The 26051-nt window shown below is 38.8% G+C and overlaps 1 protein-coding gene across 1 annotated transcript in view; it reads right to left on the bottom strand.

Annotated features, from left to right (window-relative positions):
- The window catches only part of LOC126268318 (kinesin-like protein KIF11-A), a 186430-nt gene that overhangs the window by 5766 nt on the left and 154613 nt on the right, over window positions 1-26051 (bottom strand). Inside the window, exons 13-14 of the mRNA XM_049973900.1 lie at window positions 18498-18755; window positions 4752-4931 (exon numbers count right to left, since the gene is read on the bottom strand). Coding sequence (XP_049829857.1) covers window positions 4752-4931; window positions 18498-18755 — 438 coding nt within the window. The remainder of the gene's footprint in view (window positions 1-4751; window positions 4932-18497; window positions 18756-26051) is intronic.

The raw sequence follows: 26051 nt of genomic DNA, 5'->3' as shown, positions 1-26051 counted from the left end.
TTGTTATTGAACTAACATGTTAAACGCAGTATGTGTAAAACTAACACTGTTTATGTAAAGAATTATATTTATATTTAACTCTACCAGTGCAAACTATGTAGTATATTTCACCTAACTGTAATGATCTTTTGTTCAATTTTCTTTCCAAAGCATAAATGTATATATAATGAAGCTTCTTACAAGAATAACAGTGCCTTCAGCGAGAGAAAGAACTTGAGTGTATCCAGCACTTCAGACACTGACTTTTTGGAAGTGGATAAAGCAGTAAATATGTTTGGAAACTTTTACACACTTGATTTAAAGAGAACCTTATCAGATCTGCCAGGGTGGTAAACATTATAGAAATATAGGACAGCCGTAGAGCGAAGATGCCACAGTGTTAGGTGAAGAGCGAGTGATGTAGGGAGTGTGTTTCAGCAAGACTGAGAGGTAGACTGCATTGGCATACAGAAATCTGGAAACTGATTTTACACACATGAAAGTAGAGATGTCCAACATAACTTCTGCTGACAGGCTACATGTTTCAGGATGAAGCAGCTCTAAGGTATTTTAAGAGATTGTGACAAATTTCTTTTATTTAAGCCAACTGACATGTAATTTTTGTGAAAATTTGTAGCTATTTCATCACATGGAAACAACATTGTTGTCTATGATTCTTGGCTTCCCAACATCTACACTTTTGTACCTTACTAGTCATTTATAAACAATCTGGGACGAACAATTCAATCAGCGTCGCAACATTTAAATCAAAATGGTCAATGGAAATTCTTAACTTAGTCAGAATACTTTACATTTTTAATTTTCGTTAAATTGAAATATTTTTATTTTAGTTTTGTAAATTCCAATCCATAGATAAGTCTATCACAAATTTATCACCACCTTGAGCATCATCGTGAAAACTGAATCAGAATGTGTTCTACTTCGATAACAACACAGTGAAACCATTAGCCTCCCTTTTTTAAATTTTTCTCCTGGCATTTTTCTCCTATGAACTCAGAAGTGTTTTCCAGGCGGAAAGTGCAAAAATAATACGATTTCATCTGCATTAAAATCATCATTAGAACTGTACTTTTCTATGATAGTTTGAAGAGTATTTTTCCACAATTCTACAGTGTCAATGTCATGCTTCCTGCCTCACATCTAACATTTATTTACTAATTATGTGTTCTTGTCATTTAAACTATGGTATGCTATATAGTCACTGGGACATTTTCTGGAGGACCCAGAGAAAAACACACAAACTTTGGTAAACATGTGCAGAACAGATCAAATGAGGAATGAAAAAGCAAATTGTGGAAAACATCCAGCCAAGTGATGAACACACATGAGGTATCATCATAAGTAATAATGACAGGAAATAATACAATTTTATTTCATACAACATTCATACAAAACAGGATTTAAAATTTTAATCCTCAATAATATGTGAAAGTTATTTACTCAGTTGCTGGTAACAGCCTTTCTACTAATGGTCAAAACTTTAAAAAATACAATTCTGCTATGCAGGTACTGTTCACATTTAGCTGAATCCTCCTTTGTATCTTTTTATGAGGCCAGTGGAAAAATGTATTTATATTACTCTTATGTGATATAATGCAGACAGTAACAGTGTCACTTCAGTTGCATAACTGTATGCAGTACTGAGGTGGAGCACTTTATCATCACTATTCTTCTTTCCTCTAAACATAATTTGCTTCATCCCAAGCAACAAGAACCCTTTCAAGTTTGAGCAGAAAATGCAGGAATTAATTAATTGTAACCCTAGTGCTCTGCTTCGTGTAATTAACTGCTGACTGTCAAGGTGTTAATGTGTGAGTGCAGTGCAGCTTCATGGATATCTTAACTGAAATGATATTGTGTTTGAGATCCCCGACACAGATCCTCTTCACAGTGAATGAAAATGATTTATTCGTAAGAATTCATTCACCTGTGTTCACCCAAATTCAGTAACAAAGTTTCCTGTATGTCAAAAACTTAGTATCATCAGTAAATTTATTTTAGTTAACTCTTAAATGTTGTCTTCAAAATTTGCTGTCATAAATAAAACTATTGAAAGCATAGAGCAGATCTCCAAGAGAAGTGATACCAGTTCCTTCTGACCAGTTTAAGATTTTTTATGAAACTGAAGATTATGCATGCGTTCTGTATGGAATATGCAACTCTGCTAGTGTTAGAGCTAAATCACTGCCTCCTAAGTTTTTACTACTGTGGCCAGATTAACAAGGAACATTTACCACTGATTGGTAGACTTTTTCCACCTATCACCAAACACAAATTAGGAACATGAATGGTGCCTGCTCTGTGCAATATGAACCCATTCTGCTACTGTATTAGTTATGTATGTGTCACAGAAATTCCATAGTGACTTTTTGGCTTAGCAAATGTAGTTTAAGGAAATCAATAGTCCTCTAAAAAAGATTGTCTTACATAAACGTACTGTCCACATCCCCACTGCTTTCTCTGCTCACAGCTTTCCTTCTTTCTCAGTGTCCATGCTAATGTAACTGACCTCCTATGATAATACTGCTGTATAATACGTATATAAATAACAGAATAGATTTTCTTCAAGAAACATGATAGCAAAATGATTCATTGCAGGACAACTAGTAAAAAATTCGTAGGAAAACTAAGCACAAGTCATATGCATCCATTCAGCAATTAACCACTGGGGTATAATAAGATCAAGGGATCCTTCACAGAACCCAAAGAAGTTCAGGTCATATGTAAAGGCTATTAGTGGCACCAAAGTTAGTGTACAATGCCTAGCAAATGAGACAGGATCTATAATTGATAGTAGCAAAGCAAAAGGTGAAATGCTTAACTACATTTTCAAATGTCCCTTTAGAAACCAAAACCCGGGAGAAATGCCCCAATTTAATCCTCGAACCACTAAAAAGATGAATGAACTAAGTATAGAGTCAGTCGTATTGAGAAACAGCTGAAATAGTTAAAAGTGAACACAGCTCCTGGGCCTGATGGAATCACTGTCAAATTTTATGCAGAATTTGTGGCCAAGTTAGACCCTCTTCTAGCTATAATCCATCTTAGATCCCTCCAGTTCTTGGAAAAATGCACAGCTCACATCCATCTACATGAAGGGTAGTAGATGATCCCCAAAATTACCGCCTAATATCCTTGATACAGATTTGTTGTAGAATTTTAGAACGTATTCCGAGCTCAAACATAATGAGGTATTTTGAGCAGAATGACCTTTTCAAAGCCAACCAGCAAGGATTTCAAATTATTGGTTTCCAAAAAGCATTTGACTCAGTATTACACCTATACTTACTGTCAAAAGACCGAACATATGGGATATTATATGAAATTTGTGACTGGAATGAGAACTTTTTGGTAGAGAGGATGCAGTATGTTATGTTGGATGGAGAGTCATCGTCAGAGGTCGGGTGTGCCCCAACAAAATGGGTGGGGATGCCAGGCTTTTTGCAGATGATGCAGTTATCTATAATGAAACAGTATCTGAAAGAAGCTGCATAAATATTAACTCAGATCTTTATAAGATTTCAAAGTGGTGCAGAGAATGTCAGCTTGCTTTAAATGTTCAGAAATGTAAAGTTATGCACTTCACAAAATCGTAAAATGTAGAACGCTATGACTATAATAGCAATGAGTCACTGTTGAAATCTGCCAACTCATACAAATAGCCACGTGTAACACTTTGTAGGGATATGAAATGTAATGATCACACAGGTTCAGTCATGGGTAAAGCAAGTGGTAGAATTTTGTTTATTGGTAGAATACTGGAGACGTGCAATCAGTCTACAAAGAAGATTGCTTACAAGTCACTTGTGTGACCAGTTCTAGAATGTTACTCTAGTGTGTGAGACCCGTACTAGATAGGACTGACAAGGAACAATGACGTATACTGAGAAAGGTAGCACAAATGGTCAGAGGTTTGTCTGATCTGTGGAAGAGTAACAGAGATACTGAAGGTATTGAAAGACTCTTGAAGACAGTCATAAGCTATCTCGAGAAAGTCTAATAACGAAGTTTCTAAAACCAGCTTTAAATGATAGAATCTAGGAATATATGACAACCACCCATATGTCACTCGCATAGAAATCGAGATGTTAAGATTAGTTAATTACTGCACGCACAGAGCTATTCAGACTTTCTTCCCATGCTCCATATGTGAATGGAACAGGGGGAAAAAACATAATAACTGGAACACTGGAGTGTATCCTCTGACATGCACCTTATGGTGATTTGCAGAGTACAGATGTAGATGTAGATCTAGGAGATAGAAGTGTACTTATTCAGGTTTTGCCACCTCCCTCAGAACACTGTTGAGTATTTTTTACTGTTACTTTCCTCACTGAGCATTGAAAGGCCTCATAATAGGACTCGTGAGACATCATCATGATCTGAATGAGCCTGAAGTATTTCGTTATTATGAAGGTTGAAGTCAAATAAATAAATAAATAAATAAACAATAAAACATGGGTAATAAGGTTGTAGTATAGCCACTAAATCTGGATAGCGGATTTTTGTGTAAAAAGCTAATGTATAATTTTAAATAAATAAATAAATATTATTATTGATTATTTACAAGCAAAGGGATGAAAATACTTCAGACTTAAGTGAGAAGGAAAAGTAGAGTAACTTTGTGTCAATGATGTTTTACATTGTTCTGAAAGTACACAACTGTCACAGTATTAGCTTTCAATAACAAATGCAGGATGAAAACAATGGCCAACCAACAGATTAGGTATTATTACTTGTTACTAACTTACTTGAGTATGATCTTGATGCTGTTTCTCAGCTTCTCTAATATTTTCTGATATATGACGAAGTTGTTGCTCAATGAAACTGTATTGTTTTGACCATGCTCCTTCTGTATCTGAAACTGCTTTCCTTACAACAGTTTCCAGTTCACCATTACATTCTTCAATCCCACTTTTAACAGTTGAAATCTGAAAAAAGAAAACAATTTAATTTTAAGATGAATATTAAACAAATACTAACATTACATATAAAATAATTATGTCTGCTATTCGCTACTTATGCAAAAGCAATGATATTATCAAGTAAGAGAATTGCATGATGTTATGTAGTTTGCACAGTACACACAGATCCGTACATAAGCCACTACTTAATTGAATGTACCTTTTAGTTACTAAGAACACATCGGTAACCTCAGCAACAACTCAATAAAACATGTAGACAAGATTCAAGGATACTTCACTGCACATCACTTTTACTATTATTCTGATAAACATTATTACATTACTACAATTGGTTTGTCGGTGAAATATGCAAATTTGTCAGATTTTTGAGACAATATTTCAGGGTCTGTGTAAATAAGAAAATGATTGAAATTATTTAGCACCCCATTTTCAGTTACACCCAATAATATACTTCTGGAAATGCAATTAGAAGTGACAGACTTGCAAAAAAATGCGCTTAGCGGAGATAAAACTACAGCACCACAAATCTGTTCCAATATATTGGAAAATTAGTTGATTTATGGGAGAGAACCAAACAGCGAGGTTTTCAGTCTCATGGGATTAGGGAAGGATGTGGAAGCAAGTCAGCATCCACCCTGGCATTTGCCTGAAGTGATTTAGGGAAATCACAGAAAATCTAAATCAGGATGGCTGGATGTGGGTTTGAACTGTCAGCTTTTCAAATGAAAGTCCAGTGTGCTAACCACTGCGCCACCTTGCTTGGTAACCATTGGAAAATATGGGGATGCAATGCAACAATATGAAACATGAGAGATCAATACTCACCACATAAGGGAATCATTTAGTAACTGGCAGGCAGGCATGTTTAAAAAGACTGCCCACTTCATATGCAGAAATGAAGAATGGATTTTCTCCAGAGCAAATTCGTAGAGCATTCTATGCAAAACCTAAAATGCATGTATGTGATGGGGAAAAAGATAGTAATGCCTTCAGATCTAGTGCAGTTTTGCCCTATGTGGGTGCTCTTTCCTTCAAGATAAGCTGTATTCTTGAAAAACACTGTGTTAAGGTGATCTTCCGGTCCCCCACGAAGATTGCAGCTTTACTCGACTCTAGGAAGGACAATTTAGAGCTCCGTAAAGCTGGTGTGAATCAGATTACTTGTAGAAATTGTGTGAAGGCGTACATAGGTCAAGCAACATGCACCATTCGTGAGAGGTGTGTTGAGCATCAAAGATACACATGATTATTACAGCCAGATATATCAGCTGTGGCCGAACACTGTATTGACACAGGGCATTCCATGAATTACAGTGATGTGAAGATTTTAACATCCACTTCTTCTTTTTGGGAATCTGTCTTCAAGGAAGCTATAGAGATTAAACTGCAGAGAAGTCGTCATGATCATACATAGATAAATGAATTGAATGTCTGCACACCTTCGCCACAGGCGGCACATGTGTAAACGTATTTTTCTGCCGCCGACCAGCATCTGTGACTCGCATGCACAGTACCGCTGTGGTGGAGCATCTAAGGCCGCGCTTGGCATCTTGCCAGACTTGTGACTCACTCTGAGGATGGCGAGACGATACGCGGCCAAAATTTAATGGACTACAGAAAAACTAATCAAGGATAAATTATCAGCCGCTACAAAACCCAAGAGCACCAACACTTGACAAACACAGAATGAACCATACAAATGTATATCAACAATGATGTCCACAGGATGGGGAAGATTCTGAAGAAACGACTACAATATTGAAACAGATGAGAAGTACCTCAGAGAACGCAACAGTTGGGTCAAGATTTTGTTATGAATGTATCTGTCATGAGGAGGATTACAACTGCAGAATGGTTCCAGTTTTGCGACCCAACACTAAAAAAAAATTCTGTCTTGCAGCAGCAGAATATTTTGATACTTGTAAATAAAAATAAGTCTTGTTATGGAGTTTAACAGGGTAACACAGTGGGCAGTGTGGGAATGATATTCGGAAGATGTTTTCTTACTTTAGGGCTTAGCTTGAAAAAGTCCCAGGATGTAACTAGATAGAAATGGGGGAAACCAGTTTTGAGTTTACAAATCGTGGTACTGGGGGTTTCAGTGGTAGGGCAGATCAGTTTAGCACTAAAAAAATGGTTCAAATGGCTCTGAGCACTATGGGACTCAACTGCTGTGGTCATCAGTCCCCTAGAACTTAGAACCACTTAAACCTGACTAACCTAAGGACATGACACACATCCATGCCCGAGGCAGGATTCGAACCTGCGACCGTAGCAGTTGCACGGAACCGGACTGCGCTCCTAGAACCACGAGACCACCACGGCCGGCAGTTTAGCACTGACACCTAAGTTGTGAGACCTGTCAATATTGAGGAAGTTTTTGCTTATTAGCTGGTTTTATACAAACTGAGATTTGAGTATGATTTTTAATGACTTGAAAAAGGACCAGATATATGTAAGTTGGGGTATGATGCGTTCAAAGCTGTTGGTTTTTTTATGTTACAGATAATGGCTTTATGGTTACAAAGAAATCCTCCATTTGGCCTTATCTATTAAAGTTCTTTTACTATGGAGTTCAGAACTTTTTTAATAATTTGTGGACTTTTTTAACACGTTTTATAAACAATGGAAATTTTTGGTCATACATAAAACCTGTTTAATTACCACATTATCACATAACAGGCTCATAAAAATCAAGACCTAGCCTTATTTAACATAATTTTAGTTTTGAAAGATAAGTTAGATACTCATTTTTAAAGCATTTTAAATAGTTCCTAAATGTATGTGAAAAGTCCAAAGACAAGGCTTCAATTTATACAACTTCTGTGCACACTGTTTCGTACTGAAATTAGCCAGCCAATGACCTAAAAAGGTGTTCCACTGCTTCAGTATCTTCCTTTGATATAGTGAGATGCCTTCCTGTTGAACCAATAGGAACTTGAGCACTTACAATCTTCAATCTTCATAATATTGTGAACAGAAACTGAGCACTGATGGCATTGTTTTTGTCCATCACCTGGAAACCTATATCCAGCAGCTAGTCCATGTGGTAGCACAAAGTTAACTACAATTTCGTTTAACTCATAACGGGTGTCTATAGTCTCTGAAATCCACCAGTCACAGTAATACACACATGCCACAAACATCCCCCTTCTCAGGTTGTGAATCTGAACACTATCTTGCTGTTTCTGAGGTGTTGGCCGAACAAACGAAATTTCTTATTTCTTGCACTCCAAACTGCATGCAATATGAATCAGCCTACACTTTAAGTCCAAAAATGTAGTCTTCTGAGTTCCTTTCACAGGAGTGATTTGGACCATTCTTCTTTTTCTGCTCATGGAATTCTTTGATTTCCTATTTGGACAAAATAAGGAGTGCTGAGGATGTGTAATATTTCACAACTATAGTAAAATCTTCAGCATTCTGAATCCACGCTGTATTTGGTCTGGAAAGATTATGTTTTGTAACATGGTGCTTCAGCAGGCCTTTTACACTATCACAAGGCCTCTTCCCATGATCACTAGCACTGTATACCCAGTCAATTGGCCAAGTGACTTACTCAATCCAAATAGCTGGTAACGATTTTTAAAATGACTAGGCGCATAATCAGAAATACTGATGATCCTCTCTCCCGTGTTTGCAGTTGAAGAATTTTGCGCATTGCTAGCAAAGCATGTGCTGAGTCATGTCCTGTGTCATCACTTATAACTGCAACACTTGTGGTCTTGTTTTGAAAAATATGTCACTCCTGTAAAAACTGAAACTTGGTCATTACTCCAATGATACCTTTGTACTTCTCATGGTAGAATTATGGACCAGTGAAGCACTAAATGTAGTTCTTCAGTCTGTACACACCCTTTCACTTCTGCAATGTGTTATTGTTCCAATTTCTTCAGATGCTGATGTGTTACTGCTTTCACTGACCATTTACCAAGTTCATGAATGAAACTGTCAAAGGCAACAGTTTTCTTAATTAGTTTATTTTCCTCCAATATCACATATGTCATTTCTGCACAGTTATCGGCTACATCTGTAAAGACAGTCCTCCCTTTCCAGGGGAGTGACCACATTCTTGAAATAAATAAGTCTCTTGCTTTACGTCACAGACTACTTACGACTTCACATGCCCAACCATGGTGTCATATGTAACACGCTCCATTAAGTTCTGCAAAGTTACTACACAAAGTTCAAATTCACACAGTACACAAATAAACAGACATCTCTATTTGAATGTGGAACTACCTAATTAGGTCGTAGTGCATAAAATTTTGATCTTCCAACATGTGAAGTTGTATAGGTGCTCTTATAAATTAAAAAAGTTTCTTTAATACTGCAAGTTATGTACTTGTTCACTTTCACAACTTTTTGACCTTCAACTGTTACAGTTACAGTGTATTTTTCGTCAGCACTTTGCCGATAACAGTCCCCTTTACCTTCCAGATAAAATGACTACACTATCTGAACTTGAGCTGCTTCAACAGGATGACCATAATAGGGATCTGGTCTTCCAAAGACTCCTTTTACAGATCTTGCATTTCTTGATTTGTCTAACATATACTTTAATACTGGCGGAACGTGGTTCAAAATTGGTTTCTTTGAAAAATGTCTCTGGAATATTAGTTAGAACTTACACATTTTCACTGTTGGATGCACAATATTCAACAGCTGAATTAATATTTGTGAAAAATTCCTGGCAAGAGGTGCAACATTGCTTTGGTTCATTTTCTTCTGAAGATGGACTTTCTACTTTGAATAGTGTGGTCAGTTTGCTGTAGTGTGTTCATCCATAGCTTTATTAATTTCTCTGCACTTTCCTGTGGCTCGTGTCACAAGACATTTAAAACAGTGCTTTTCACAAAACACACTGCACTTGGGTCTAGTGGCAAATTCATCGCGACAACACGGATCTCACTGGACGGTATTAGACTTCTTGGAAGCCTCTTCGGTAAACAAATTAGCACTTAACAACTACAATACAGAAACCTGCAATGAACAACCACGACAAGGAAACTGACAAGAAACTACAACAAGGTGTAAGAAATAACTGCAACAAAGAAAGTAATAAGAAATTACTGCAACCCATAAAAAGGTTAAGTAGTTATGGGTCACTTAGAGGAAGCCTTCTTGGTTACCCAAGCCAGCCAACCCAAAGTTTGGTACAGATTTATTGATGACATCTTCATGATCTGGACTCACAATGAAGAACAACTCCAGAATTTCCTCTCCAACCTGAACTCCTTTGGTTCCATCAGATTCACCTGGTCCTACTCCAAATCCCATGCCACTTTACTTGACGTTGACCCCCATCTGCCCAATGGCAAGCTTCACATATACGTCCACATCAAACCCACCAACAAGCAACAGTACCTCCATTATGACAGCTGCCACCCATTCCATATCAAACGGTCCCTTCCCTGGACCATTACACCAAAACCTGGAAACAGCTTTCGCATCCCGCAACTACCCTCCCGACCTGGTACAGAAGCAGATAACCAGAGCCTCTTCCTCATCCCCTCAAACCCAGAACCTCTCACAGAAGAACCCCAAAAGTGCCCCACTTGTGACAGGATACTTCCCGGGACTGGATCAGACTCTGAATGTGGCTCTCCAGCAGGGATACGACTTCCTAAAATCCTGCCCCGAAATGAGATCCATCCTTCATGAAATCCTCCCCACTCCACCAAGAGTGTCTTTCCGCCGTCCACCTAACCTTCGTAACCTCTTGGTTCATCCCTATGAAATCCCCAAACCATGTTCCCTACCCTCTGGCTCCTACCCTTGCAACCGCCCCCGGTGTAAAACCTGTCCTATGCACCCTTCCACCACCACCTACTCCAGTCCTGTAACCCGGAAGGTGCACACGATCAAAGGCAGAGCCACGTGTGAAAGCACCCACGTGATTTACCAACTGACCTGCCTACACTGTGACGCTTTCTATGTGGGAATGACCAGCAACAAACTGTCCATTCGCATGAATGGACACAGGCAGACAGTGTTTGTTGGTAATGAGGATCACCCTGTGGCTAAACATGCCTTGGTGCACGGCCAGCACATCTTGGCACAGTGTTACACCATCCGAGTTATCTGGATACTTCCCACCAACACCAACCTATCCGAACTCCGGAGATGGGAACTTGCCCTTCAATATATCCTCTCTTCTCGTTATCCACCAGGCCTCAATCTCCGCTGATTTCAAGTTTCCGCCACTCATACCTCACCTCTCATTCAACATCATCTTTGCCTCCACACTTCCGCCTTGACTTACATCTCTGGCCATACTCTTTGCCTTTAAATATGTCTGCTTGTGTGTGTGTGTGTGTGTGTGTGTGTGTGTGTGTGTGTGTGTGTGTGTGTGTGTGTGTGTGTGTGTGTGTGTGCATATACCTATCCTTTTTTCCCCCTAAGGTAAGTCTTTCCGCTCCCGGGATTGGAATGACTCCTTACCCTCTCCCTTAAAACCCACATCCTTTCATCTTTCCCTCTTTCCTGACGAAGCAGCCGCTGGTTGCGAAAGCTCGAAATTCTGTGTGTTTGTTTTATTTATTGTGCCTATCTACCGGTTCCTTCCCGCTTGGTAAGTCTTGGAATCTTTGTTTTTAATATATTTTTCCCATGTGGAAGTTTCTTTCTATTTTATTTATTTATATATATATATATATATCATTTTTTAAAATAAAACCTATCCAACATGAAAGTAGAAGCTCTCCTTTACAGTGAATATAGTACTACATGGTATTAATCTAATCAACCGAAAAACTTAACTTCTCTGGATTTAAAAAGATAAATAAATAAAAATAAAAAACAACTACTGTATATTATTTAAAAAATTCAAAAGGAGACAGTAAGAAAGCTCTGACATATGTCCAAACAGAGAATACCATTGTACTCATAAAGCATTTATCTTTGGAGGCCAGTATCGCGGGGCAGGATTATTAATATTATTATTATTATTATTATTATTATTATTATTATTATTATTGTGGGAAATAAGTATCTTATTTACTCCTGAATTTTAACAAATGGTAAATTCAATAGCATCTGATGCTATGAAGGTAACCCAACTAGCCTGAAGTGATACGGATTATGTCAATAACATCATACATGACATTGTGTCATCCAACATGGAATTTGTCATGTCATCCAATTTGACATACTGTTTCATTAAAGTTTAGGATGCATGCACACTCAATCTAGGATACTTCATATTGAAGATGCATCCCACTCTCCAGAAGCACATCGATTTCTCTTTGTTTGTTTTTACACACATTTAACACGGGATAGGTTTAGGAGAGGAATTGGCATAATCTGGTTCCGTACCTGCATTGTTTTGCACGTACAAAGGTTTTTCGACGATTTTAAGCCACTGCTTCATAGAATCTTTAATGTATAAACAATGAAATGATAATCAACTTCTAGACTGCTATATCTTGGCAAAGGAACAATCTTTCACAAAACAACACGATGACCAATAATTACAAGTTTTTTTACCATCTTGCAAAATTCGAGCCGATTCGCGTAAGTTTGAAACACACAGGTATCACATGTATTTTGCATGTAAAAACCAAATGAGGCAAGACTAAGTGACTTTCCAATTTCATTGTAAGAATCCTTTTTTAATTTGATTCACTTTAAACCATTTCCGCACATTCAATTCACATAAGAATGAATTTTATGTGCTACATTTAGCTGAACTTTAAATTATCGTATCTAAAGATCGGATAAGGATTATAGGACAAAAAAAATTCATTTTTACTTTACCCTTTTATTTACCTTCTTATATTGTTTGAACAGTGCCGCAAAAACTTTAAGTACACAAGTGGCACGGTCCCAAAACCTCTCAGAAAAACATGTTTTATGCATGTAAAATCCAAATGAATTAAGATTTTTTTAACAATTAAAACTCACCTTGGACCAAGGACTGATAAAAAGGTGGACCAAATTTGAATCACCAGTCTCTCTCCAATCCGGAGTTACTGAAGGGCAACTCTTTTTGTAAATAAAATCTGAACAGCGCACATACAAATGGTGCAATTTATTACAGCTTAATTCAAAACTTTTGCAAAAGTCATTAAACAATTCACACAATTTGCCTGGGTGTCGGTTCTGGTTTGTTGTTCAAACTTTGCTTAATGTACAGTAACACAGAAGGGTTACACAAATGACCACTGGTCCTGGTTAAACTAAAAACTTTTTACACGTAGGAACTGAGTACCAGGACCCAACTGTGAATCAGCAAGTGGCCTTTTAATACATATTTGTTAGAGTGCTTCAACACTGTAACAATGTCTTCCACGTCAACTGACAAATTACAACCTAAACTAGACTTTGATTTTACTTATTCTGCCCTTAATTTGTCATTGAAGTAATATTTGTACTGAATGATTACTTAAATTGAATTTCAGTCACAGTTGTATCCAAGAGAATGCCAAAATACACTTCACAAGAAAGGTGTAAATACAGGGTATCCATTTATCTAGATGTGTCACCATACTAGCCAGAATAGTATCAGTGGGCTGCTCTACTTTTGTAACAAAGGCAGGAAGTCATCTGCTTGGGAGAAAAGCAGACTTTTTTGGGAGGGGGGTTGGGGGGGATAATTTCATCAGCTGATTAGTTGACACACAGGTCAACAGCAGTTGACATCACTAACTAACCGTGTATAAAAATGAATATAATAGAGGGAAACGTTCCACATGGGAAAAATATACCTAAAAACAAAGATGATGTAATTTACCAAACGAAAGCTATGGCATGTTGATAGACTCACGAACATACACAAACACACACACAAAATTCAAGCTTTTGCAACCAATGGTTGCTTCATCAGGAAGGAGAGGGAAAGACGAAAGGATATGGGTTTTAAGGGAGAGGGTAAGGAGTCATTCCAATGCCGGGAGTGGAAAGACTTACGTTAGGGGGAAATAAAGGGCAGGTATACACAAACACATATCCATCCACACACACACACACACACAGACACAAGCAGACATTTGTAAAGGCAAAGAGTTTTGTCTTTTTCCCCCTAAGGTAAGTCTTTCCGCTCTCTGGATTGGAATGACTCCTTACCCTCTCCCTTAAAACCCACATCCTTTCGACTTTCCCTCTCCTTCCCTCTTTCCTGATAAAGCAAGCATTGGTTGGAAAAGCTTGAATTTTGTGTGTATGTTTGTGTTTGTTCGTGTGTTTATCAACATGCCAGTGCTTTCGTTTGGCAAGTTATATCATCTTCGTGTATAAAAATGCATTTAATAAATCATTCCTCTATGAATATCTGGTCTTACATTATTTTTATTATTAATTCTATTTCTTTAATTGGTAACTTCTTAATACCCAGGTTGAAAAGAATTTGCACAAACTGCATTTTTTAAGGATAAATGAATGGGAATGGCTTGCTTCGTGCACAGATGGAGTTCATGGAGATGAGTCAAGAGAAATATGCTGGCGAAACAGTGACTGAAGTTTGAAAAATTTGTACACAGTGGAAGCTGCTATTCCTTGCTTGAAACTAGGGATCCGGGATATCGCCTAAGCTTTAACCCTGAGACATTGATGCTAATTATTGAATGGTGTGAAAAGCAACATGTAAATACACATAATACCATATTTATCAGTCAATAAATAGAGAAATAAATAATTTTACATAAACCACAACCTTTTGGACTAGAAATACGATTTTTGAGGTGTTTCTTCTTTAATCCACTGCATTATTGACAGAGAGCAATATCCTACTTCTGATAACAGTCTTTTAGGAAACTGACATTATGGTTACATAGCCCTTCAGCACTTTTTTTGATAGACAGTGCAGATGATATGATTCTATACTTCTAATAGATCTTGTTGAGCAAATTTAAGGTTATTTTGCAGATAACTGGAGTGTTACAGTGGTTCCAGTTCACTTTTAGCAAATTATTCTTTTCCTGTGGGTTTTTTTTATAGGTATGCATGTTTTGCCCATCTTTAGAGCTATTCATTTCTACAGCAAGCAAGCAAATCTTTGGTGGTTTTGATTGCCTTCACCTTGAAAATTTATGTTCTTGAATACATGTGCCAGCAATGTTGATATGGTTAATGTATTAACATGTTCAGCTGGTAGTAAGTGTTTCTTGGCTTCTGTTATGATATTATTCTTTACATTCCCTTCAACAGTCAGTGTTGATTGTATACCAGATGTTTTTATGTTCAACATACTGGTTTTGAGATAAATTCACTGCTTGCAACATACTTTTCTACGCAAATTACCAGTGTAGCCAATTCTATACACAGCACAATGTCACAACCATCTTAAATATCTAAAATATTGGTAACTGACAGTGTAAGTGGTGCACTAGCATGGCAATAAATGGATATGGCTGCACAAAACTTTCCATTACATCTACTGGATACTGCTCTTATTAGCTTGAAATCTCTTTCCTTAGCTCATCACTTGCTATTAAACTTTGTTTCACTACATTACAATTATTTACACAGTATTTACCAACTCAGTCAGACTTTTGGACAGTTTTTTTACTTCATTTTATTTTGTGTGTGTGTGTGTGTGTGTGTGTGTGTGTGTGTGTGTGTGGGGGGGGGGGGTAACCAATGTGAGCAACGCATATTGTGCACTGCCTTCTTCCACACATTATTTCTTTTCAGTTTTAAGGAGTTAATTCCAGTAGCTTCACTCTTTCTTTGCTTGTATTTAGAGACTTCTGCACAACAAGCTTCTTACTTATGAACAATTAAGTCATTTTTATAAATTATATTTTTACATAAGTCTAGGTCAGTGGTTCTCAACCTGGGGGTAATTACCACCTGAGGCGTAAAATGAAATTTTATGAGGAGTAAAAACTGAACAATTCGATTCTGTTTCAGTCATAAAACTAATATTTTTCAAAAAATAATTACTATTATCACAATTTTGTAAGACTCTGATAGTGATTATATAAGTTAACAATAATTACATATTCCAATTAATAGTATTAATATGGCGGAGGTTATAGGTTCCTCATGAAGTCCAGCCATGACACGTCATGCATTGTTCCGCACATTGCTGGTGATACAAGTGAGACTTATAAATAACAAATGCTAAATATCTAAACAAAATCTCTTCTCCAAGTTGTAGATAGTACCTGTAGTAATCCAGAAATTATTTTATTACTCGACATACTGAAAATATACATAAATTTAACACAAAATATCTAAGGGATGCGCTATGACTATTTTGGCACACAGTTTTAATCTGCCAAGAAGTTTCAAACTGACCTGCAACACAACTCCTACCTAAAAAATTTATCGAAATATATGACAATTAGAATGGATAAACATGAAATCATAGATAACACACATACGAAATTTTTATAACTAAATAATATCTATGCAATAAACACACCATCCTGGGCTCCCAAAGAAGAAAATCTGTTAATATACAGCACCTAAGGATACCTACTGTCAAATGACTATCAAACAATTATCACAAATAATTACAGATCATAAAAAATACATGATTATAATATTATTTTGTAACAGAGAGTTCACAGTTGGACCCTGGATCCCATAACATTGTCAACTCCACCTATACATAAGCACACTGAAATTTATAAAAATGGCATTACTGATCATAAGTAATACAGAAATAAGAGTCGCTATCTACATTAACCACAAATGCACTATAAAATGGCATTGTAGGCCGAAACAGGGAAGCCTTTTGTGCATATATCTCTAAACACAAGCATATAAAGATTACACTGCAGTTACTTGAACTGACTTCGTGTAACACGTGGTATTCCTGCTCAGTTCACCCTGCAAGTCCTACTGACAAGAATACATTGACAGTGGTAACAAGTAGACTGGTTTTACACTAACACTGAAGGTCGATATTTTGTCATTAACACTGATGTAATTGTGTTTCAAATGCTCCAGTGTCAAGATTGACATTCTGTAAATATTGATGACTATTTAACATCCATACTTCAATTACCATTTAGGGCAATATTATGCAAGGGCAATATTATGCAATTGTAAATAATATCTCTCAAATTTCTTAATGGGAGTCAATTTCTGTATCTCATATATTTTAGGAACAACAGTATACTAAAATCACAGAAAAGAAACAAGAAATATTATGTTTAGGGCTTTCGTTTCCATTTTCATCACCCCCTTCTACAAATTTAACAAATTAATTTCTTTATGTTTAAAAGGATCAATTTCCTGTGAAATGTTCCATAATTCAAATTCCTGTGACAATGGTGAATCTACAATTATAATCCAAAACATTATGGCCACCGCCCACCGTGAAGTTGGATACTGCCTTGTGGCGCTGCAGGCCTAGGTCATGGTAACAAATACATGCAGAGCAGACACAAACAGAGGAGCACCTGAGTAAAGATATAGGCTACAAATGGGGAAATACATTGAGATAAGCGAATTTGACAATAGGCAGATTATTATTACGCAGAGCCTGGGAGAGAGTAAGTTAAAATAAAGAAGAAGAGCCACTGTCTTGGGCATCTATGGAAGAGGTAGAAGAGCAGTGAAACTATTAATAGGCACTAACTGGTCGGATGTCCACAACTCTTCACACAGGCTGTGGGGTTCGGAAGCTTGTGAGATCTATGAAGCAGGAGAGAATGTGATCTGTGCCCCACTGCTGAAAGAGCACAACGCTGGTGCATACGCAAATATTTTGGAGCACACAATTCATCGTACATTGTTCAACAACTCTGCAGCAGACCACCCCTGTGTGTTCACACATTGAGCCAAAACAACATTAATTACAACTGCAGTGGGCACAGAGCCATTGAGATTCAATCATCGATAAATGGAAACGTGTTGGCTCTTTGGTTGAATCACATTTTTTGCTGAAACTAAGTTGATGATTGTCTCCACTTATACCATCATTGAGATGAACGGCAGCTCATGGACGCAGTAATAGAAGACACACAGACAGATGCAAACCACCTACTTCCTGTTATGCTCAATGTGTTCCCTGACAGCAATGTCATCATTCAGCAGTATAATTGTTCATATCTCTGAGCCAGAACACTGCTGCAGTGGTCTGAGCGGCATTATAGGGAACTCACGCCTCGGCAGTCAAATTTGCCTGACAAAAATCTTACGGAACACGCCTGGGTCAAGTCCAGGTGCCATCACCACATCTACAAATCGACAGCCCATTATTTATGCGAATTACCTGACCTGTGCATAAACATTTAATGCCACATACCTTCACAAATTTACGAACAAACTAACAGGTCCCTGATATGCAGAATCTGTGATGTATTTCATTCCAAAGATAGACAAATAAGCTACTAAGCAGGTGGTCCATGTTTGGCTCATCAGGTGTTTAAGTGCACTGTTCTACAGTAAAGCAGTTTATATCCTGGTACTACTTTATTCTTTATGGCACTGCTGTCAAGAGATTACAATTTTTGGGAGTAAAACTATTAAAGATGTACTTGAACAATATCTACTGAGACCTCAATTCCCACTTCTGAGGGCAATTCTTTTGCTCTTTGTTCTATAATAATTATTTAGCATATTCAGTTCAGTTACTGCACTAGAAATTGAACACTCATTTTCATTTTCCATACTCACCCTTTCAAGAAATCCTTTTACCATTTCCGAAGTTTCTTCGCCATGCACCTCTATGCTAGTATGAAGATCGCGGCACCGTCTTTCTTCTGTTTCCAAAGCAGATGATACCATAAGATTAGCTTTCTCTGTATTTTGCTGGATTTGCTTAAAGTCTTCATCTGTTTCTGACTCATCATTTTCTTCTGTAAGAAATTCTTGGTGTCTTCTTTCAATATTTCTAGCATTTTCTATCAATTTTCGTAAACTGGAGAAAAGTTCCTGTAGTAAAAAAAGTAATGCTTTAATGCACAGGTGTGATGATGATTGCTACCTTCAAAACTCTTATCAGATAACCTTCAAACAATTTTGAAACAAAAGTCAAATGGAGCCTTCTGAACTGATGATTAATGATTAAGGGCCTAGGAAGATAACATCCGTTTTTGGCGAAACTGGAACCAATAAGCAAGCACACCTCACGCACACGTCTGCCAACTCCATCTAGGGCCAGAATGCAACTGTCACATGAGATGCAAGCTGCAATCTGGAGGTGGCTGGAAAGGAAAGGGATAGTAGTGCATGGGTGGGGAGAGAGACAACGCTGTCTGATGGAGTGTGCAGGGACTGGAATGCCAACACGCATAGTGTCAGGAGGTTGTGGGGCAGTGAAGTGGTGAAAAATGGACCAAAGAAGGAGAGGACCAAGGAAAGACTGGCAGTTGCGTTGGCAGAGGACTGGAAATAAACAGGGTGAGAGATGATAGGACAGAGGTGGAAACTGTTGGATGGAAGTTGTGCGAAAAGTATGTTACCGTTGTTTGACGGTGGGATACAGGAGCAGAGAATTTGTTGTAAGGATAACTCCCCATCCATCCAGTTCAGAAAAGCTGGTAGTGGAGGGGAGGATCCAGATGGCTCGAGCAGTGAAGCAGTCATTCAAATAAAATGTGTTATGTTCAGCTGCCTGTTGTGCCACCTTAATTCTAACACTGAACCCTGCATCTTCCAGTTCATACCACCATAGAACTGTGATCCTCACACTACCCCCCCCCCCCCCCCCACCACCCATTTAACCCCCACCAGTCACCTTCCAGGAATTCATTACCTCCAACTTAGCCTTCACCATCCTTCAGTGGAAGAAAGAACAGCCATAAACAACCTCAAAACAAATCCTGATCTGACCATTCAACCTGCAGACAAAGTTTCCACCACTGTTGTCATGAATCACAGTGATTAACTGGCAGAAGGTCTCCACCAATTATGTAACTACTCCATCTATAAACTCTGCCAGTGTGATCCCATCCCAGAAATCCAACCAAATTTCCAATCCCTGCTTAAGACCGTAGCCATTTCCCAGAAAATCTCCCCTGAACCCATTTCCGTCCTCACCCTATGACATTCGCACACCTTCTACACACTCCCCAAAATCCACAACCCCAACAATCCTGGACGTCCTATTATGGCTGATTATTGTGCCTCCACTGAAAGAATTTCAGCCCTCATTGACCAACACCTTCAACTGATTGCTCATAATTTAGCCTTCTACATCAAAGACACAGACCCTCCACCATCACCACCCCTTTACCTCCTGAATCCTTACTTCTCACTGTTGACACCACCTCCCTATGCACCATCTTTCATGCCAACTGTATTACCATTATTGAACACTAATTTTTCCAGCATGTTCAGATTCCAAACTCGCTACCTCATTCCTCACACACATAACTAACTTTATCCCAACCCACCCTTTGAAGAGAAGGTACATAAATCCGAGGCACAACCATGGGCACCCACACAGTACCATCATATGCTAACATTTTTATACGATATCTAGAGGAAACCTTTCTAGCCTCCAAAACACCAAACCCCTCGTCTGATTCTGGCTCATTGATGATACCTTCATGATCTGGACTGAGGGCCAAGTCACTGTATCTTCGTTCCTTCACAACCTCTTAACACTTTCCCACCCATCTGCTTTACGTGGTCCTCCTCAATGCAGCGTGCCACCTTCCTAGACATTGACCTCCCCATTCTCTCTGATGGCTGTATCTGCACCTCTGTCCACATTAAACCCATCAGCCACCAACAGTACCTGCAGTTTGGCAGCTGTCACCCCTTTCACAGCTAAAAAATCCCTCTTATACAGCATGGCTCTTGCTCAGTAAGCCGAGGGATTTACCAGGGCTGTTACAGACAGGTACTATTCCCCAGACCTAGTCCACAAACAGATCTCTCGTGCCATTTCTCTTCACACCCCCCAATCTTTCCATGGCCCTCAAGAACCAGCCACAAAGGAGTGTCCCCTTCACCACCCCGGACTGGAAAAACTGAACCACATCCTTTGTTAAGGCTTTGATTACCTACTATCATGCCCTGAAATGAGGGACATCCTTGCTGAGATACTTCCCACCCCTCCTAAAAGGGTGTTTCGTTGACCACCCAACCTCCACACATAAGGATCATATCCCTGTGGAAGACCCAGGTGCAAAATCAGCCCAATCCACCCACCCAGCACATTCTATTCCAGTCCTGTCACATGTTTATCTTACCCCATCAGGGGGTGGGCCACCTGTGAAAGCAGCCACGACATTTATCAGCTCTGCTGCAATCACAGCACAGCCTTTCGTGCAGGAACCCTGTGAGTGTGTAGAAATGCTGGAACAGGACATGGCATGGACACAGCATGGATTTGACTAATGTCTGAAATATTTGACACCATGAATCCAGCAGAACTGTCCATAAATCAGCATGAGTACGAGGGGTGGAGATCTCTTCTGAACAGAACATTGCAAGTCATCCCAGATATGCTCAATAACGTTCATGTACGGAGAGTTTGGTGGCCAGAGGAAGTGTTTAAAACTCAGTTCCTGGAGCCACTCTGTAGCAATTCTGGACAGGTGGGGTGACACATTGTCCTGCTGGAATCGCCCAAGTCTGTCGGAATGCATGGCAGATACGAATGAATACAAGTGATCAGACAGGGTGGTTATGTACATGTCACCAGTCATAGTTGTGTCTACATGAATCGAGGGTCCCATTTAACTTCAACTGTACACGCCTCTCACCTTTACAGAACCTCCTCCAGCTTGAACAGCCCCCTGTGCAGGTTGTCTCCACACCTGTCCACGTCCATCTGCTCGATACAATTTGAAATGAGACTTGTTTCTAGTCATCGACAGTCAAATGTCGGTGTTGACGGGCCCAGGCGAAGCATAAAGCTTGTGTCATGTATTTGTCAAAGGGTACACGAGTGGGCCTTCAGCTCTGAAAGCCAATATTGATGACATTTCATTGAATGGTTTGCACACTGACATTTCCTGAGGGCCCAGCATTAAAATCCGCAGCAATCTGCTGAAGGATTGCACTTCTGTCACGCTGAATGATTCTCTTCAGTCGTCGTCGGTCCCCTTCTTGTAGGATCTTCTTCAAATGCAGGAATTTTAGAGATTTTATGTTTTATCAGGTTTCTGATATTCATGGTACACTCGTGAAATGTCCGTATAGGAAAATCTCCACTTCATCGATACCTCCAAGATGCTGTGTCCTATTGCTTGTGTGCTGACTATAACATTATGTTTAAACTCACTTAAATCTTGATAACCTGCCATTGCAGCAGCAGTAACCAGTCTAATTGCTGCACAAGACACTTATCTTATGCAAGCGTTGCTAACCACAGCACCATATTCTGCCTATTTACATAGCTCTGTATTTGATTACGCATGCCTATACCAGTTTCTTTGGAACTTCACTGTATATTGGTATGAGTACCAACCAGATGTCCACCAGAATGAACGGCCACCAACAAACAGTGGCCAAAACTAAAGTAGACCACCCTGTAGCCAACATGCAGCAGACAAATAACACACTATTTCAATGGCTCCTTCAATGCCCGAGCCATCTAGATCCTCCTCTCCACGGCCAGCTTTCCCGAACTGCACGGATGGGCGTTATCCTTACAACATGTAACAATCCCAGCCACAACCTACAGTAACATACTGTCCACACACCCTCCACGCAACTGTTTCCACCCCTGTCCTATCACCTCCTCCCATTTTCATATATCACCCTGTTTATTTGCAGTCCTCTGCGAACACATCTGCCAGCCTTTCCCTGCTACTCTCCTCCATTTTCTCCCACCTTCCTGCTACACAATCTCCTGATTCTGTGACTGTTGGCATTCTAGTTCCTGCATACTCCACTAGACAGGGTTCGTCTCTCTCGCCACCTGTACACTACTACCCCTTCCCTGCCCCCCTCCAGATTGCTGCTTGCATCCCATGTGATAGATGCATTGTGGCCCCGAATGTGAAGGCTGTGGCCGAAAGCTTTATGTAAGTGTCTGCAACTTAGTATGTATTTCTCTCTCTCTCTCTCTCTCTCTCGTGATCTGTTTTCTACATTTATGAAACATGACTTTAGTTATGATCACTAAATTCCTAATGTGCGAGGACAGAAATGGGTGTGTCTTGTGCAACTGTCCACTGGATATAAAAACCAATTACTTCAGAATGGAAGCGGATATTGTTCTGATATCAATCTGAAATAAAATTTCTATAGCTTATCTGCATTTCATGTGCTCAATATACGATCTAAAATCAACCAAACACTTAGTTTATCTAACGTGTTTTTACCTCTGCAAATTCTTTATAATTGTGTGCAATGTTTTCCTTATTTTGATGGAGTACAGTAACTGATGTATAATAAAAGGAAATTGGTTCTTTATCAAGTGAAAACATCAGACTGTAACGTGCAAAATCAATTTGTTTCATCGAATAATTTTCTTAAAACCTGATGATAACTACTTCATAGAGGCCTGAAAGCCATCTCAGCACAAGTAGCAGCATTTGACGAGTAGTATAGCCACAACAAAGCTACAGTCAGCATGGATGGCGGAGAGCACGTTCGTAACAATGAAAGGATTAACGATAATTACTCATTCTTTTTCAAACAATAGTGACTGGAAGTTTAGTATATAACTGTGTGAAGTAATTGCATCACAGATAATTATCTGTCTTCTTTTTCCATCAGGGACTGTCATTCTCCCCTTGGGTGTATCAACCTTCCAACTTCAACTAATGAATGAAATCCATTTTCGTATGTGTAATGAATGATCAAGATTAAGCCAAGTCTGATCAAGCTACACAATATTATCTAAGATCTCATCCACCATATTCCACAAAAATATCAGCTATTATCTCTCCATCTCATAGTTCTGAACCATTAATAAATGAACAACTAAGGTTTACGTTTCTCAGCATTGCGCGTAATGAAAATTTATTGCCTTTAAGATTAAACCTTCCTGAAGTAGCAAAAGAAGCTTTAAAAGTGTCGACTGTTCCCTTCTCCTAGAAAGACAACAAATGTTATCTTTTTTATAATCATCCAAAGCTGTCATTTACTTCTTACTCTGACAGTTTTAACCTGGGGAATGCCAATTTGTTGTGACAGTTTCATTATAATTTCACCATTATTTTGCTATCAACACCAATGTGCTTTTGCTTATTTCCCAAAGCTGTTGTGGTCCTCTTGAGACCTGACTAATAGCTCACCAGTTACCTTTTCTGTTCCAAAGCACTCTTTTGCCACACGGATGTATAGCACGTTTCTCCCTCATGTGTGTGGTTTGTACCATTCATTGTATACATCACTATTTAGAATGAAATGGAAGTGAATAAGCATGAATAATAACAAAAACTAAAACTCACTTTTGCAGTTAAATAACTCAAAGCCAAATATATGCACACAAGTTCCGGTTCCATTGCACAAATGATGTCATCAAGCTACACACCAATAAGTTATACATAATATGGTAGCTATTGCAGTAAAACTGATTAATCTAAGTATTTTATTTGTTTTATGTCTAAATATTTAACACACACACACATGAAGTGCACCGATTCAGATCACTGTACTGTAACCACAATGATAACTCGGGACACTTTCGGAAAGGCTGTTTTATATCTGCAGTTTTGGAAGGCAACGAAGGCAACTTAGGTATTTGATGAATGCAGCAGCAGTAGCAACAGAGGGGGGGGGGGGGGGGGGGGAGGGGGGGAGGGGGGTGAGGGGGGGGGGAATGGACCAAATGCAAATTTGTTTAGTTATTTTCCAGATGGACTATGTAATTCAGATGAACACATTTGTAACTACAATGAAGGTAACTCAAGGAACAAAATATCCTGTTTTTAGTGCAAAGTTTGGCATCTGAAGTAACGTCAGTTAGTGACACTGTTTTACAGATAAGTGTAAGAGGAGGATGAGGCACAGACAAAGAGTGATATTTCCTCCTAAGGCAAGTGTAATGCATAATTAAGGGACATTAATTTTAATTTTTATCTGTGAAGTGGTAATCAGAGGCAATTAACTTTGTAAACCTTGACAATATGTACTGGCACACTGTGCTCTTACTTAACCCTTAACATCTCTGAAATGTGTGTGACTGAACTTCACATACAATGACAGAAATCAAGTAAATAGTCAGTTAATTCATGTTATAAGTAAATTTAATACTTTTCAGCCCATATAAACACTTTATTGTTTAAATTATATAAAATAAACAGGAAATATCACAAGTACTTCCAGTCATTCAGTGTCAGATTTCATATGATTTTCACCACTGTTATACCAGACAATATATTCACAAATGTAAATAAAATATTGCAGGAAAAAAAAAAGGATGATCATCAATTGAACTGAAATATTAAAATCCATCTCTTTTGCACAGTCAACACACGTCTTTCTGCTGCATTCCAGGCAAACTGGGTGACCACATTTGAAGCACTTACATGCCATTTTCCTCATCTTGGTTACAGGGCACTTCGTACACATCTTCCTTATGACCATTCTATCACTTAGTATGCCTTCGCTTGTTCGCTGAGTGTCTCCTAGAATTTTGTGTATCATTTCCTTGACATTTCTAGGACGAGTTAGCATGGGGTTTCCTCTGTAGCACAAATAGAGAACAAAACTGTTCATGCAACTGATGTTTACAAGTGTGTAAAAGACTGCCAGTGGGCAGCACCTTCTACGTTTGTTTGACGAATAATTGGCACATTTCATGCCGAGCAAATCATCTCCAGATTTCGTTACTACAATGCAACAAATAATTTCTAGCTTATGTTTTATGGTATCATTTTCAATGGAATGATGCACTGAAGAGACAAGAATTACAGCTTTGTTTCTCTTAGGAACAAATGAAACCAGTGTTGTATTCTCAGAGAATCCATATAATGCTGACCCAACTTATCAGCCAAAAACTCTTTGAGAATTTCGTGTTTGTTCTTTCTGACCGTTCCTACTTATGTTAGTCCTCTCTTTCTCAGCTCACGAATGACTTCTAGAGATGTAAACCAGTTGTCAGCAGTTGGTTGGTTGGTTGGTTTGGGGAAGAAGACCAGACAGCGTGGTCATCGGTCTCATCGGATTAGGGAAGGATGGGGAAGGAAGTCGGCCGTGCCCTTTCAGAGGAACCATCCCGGCATTAGCCTGGCGTGATTTAGGGAAATCACGGAAAACCTAAATCAGGATGGCCAGATGCGGGATTGAACAGTCGTCCTCCCGAATGTGAGTCCAGTGTCT

The sequence above is a fragment of the Schistocerca gregaria genome, chromosome 1 (assembly GCF_023897955.1).
Source record: "Schistocerca gregaria isolate iqSchGreg1 chromosome 1, iqSchGreg1.2, whole genome shotgun sequence".
Taxonomy (NCBI): Eukaryota; Metazoa; Arthropoda; class Insecta; order Orthoptera; family Acrididae; genus Schistocerca; species Schistocerca gregaria.
This window is presented reverse-complemented; position numbering and strand designations above follow the sequence as displayed.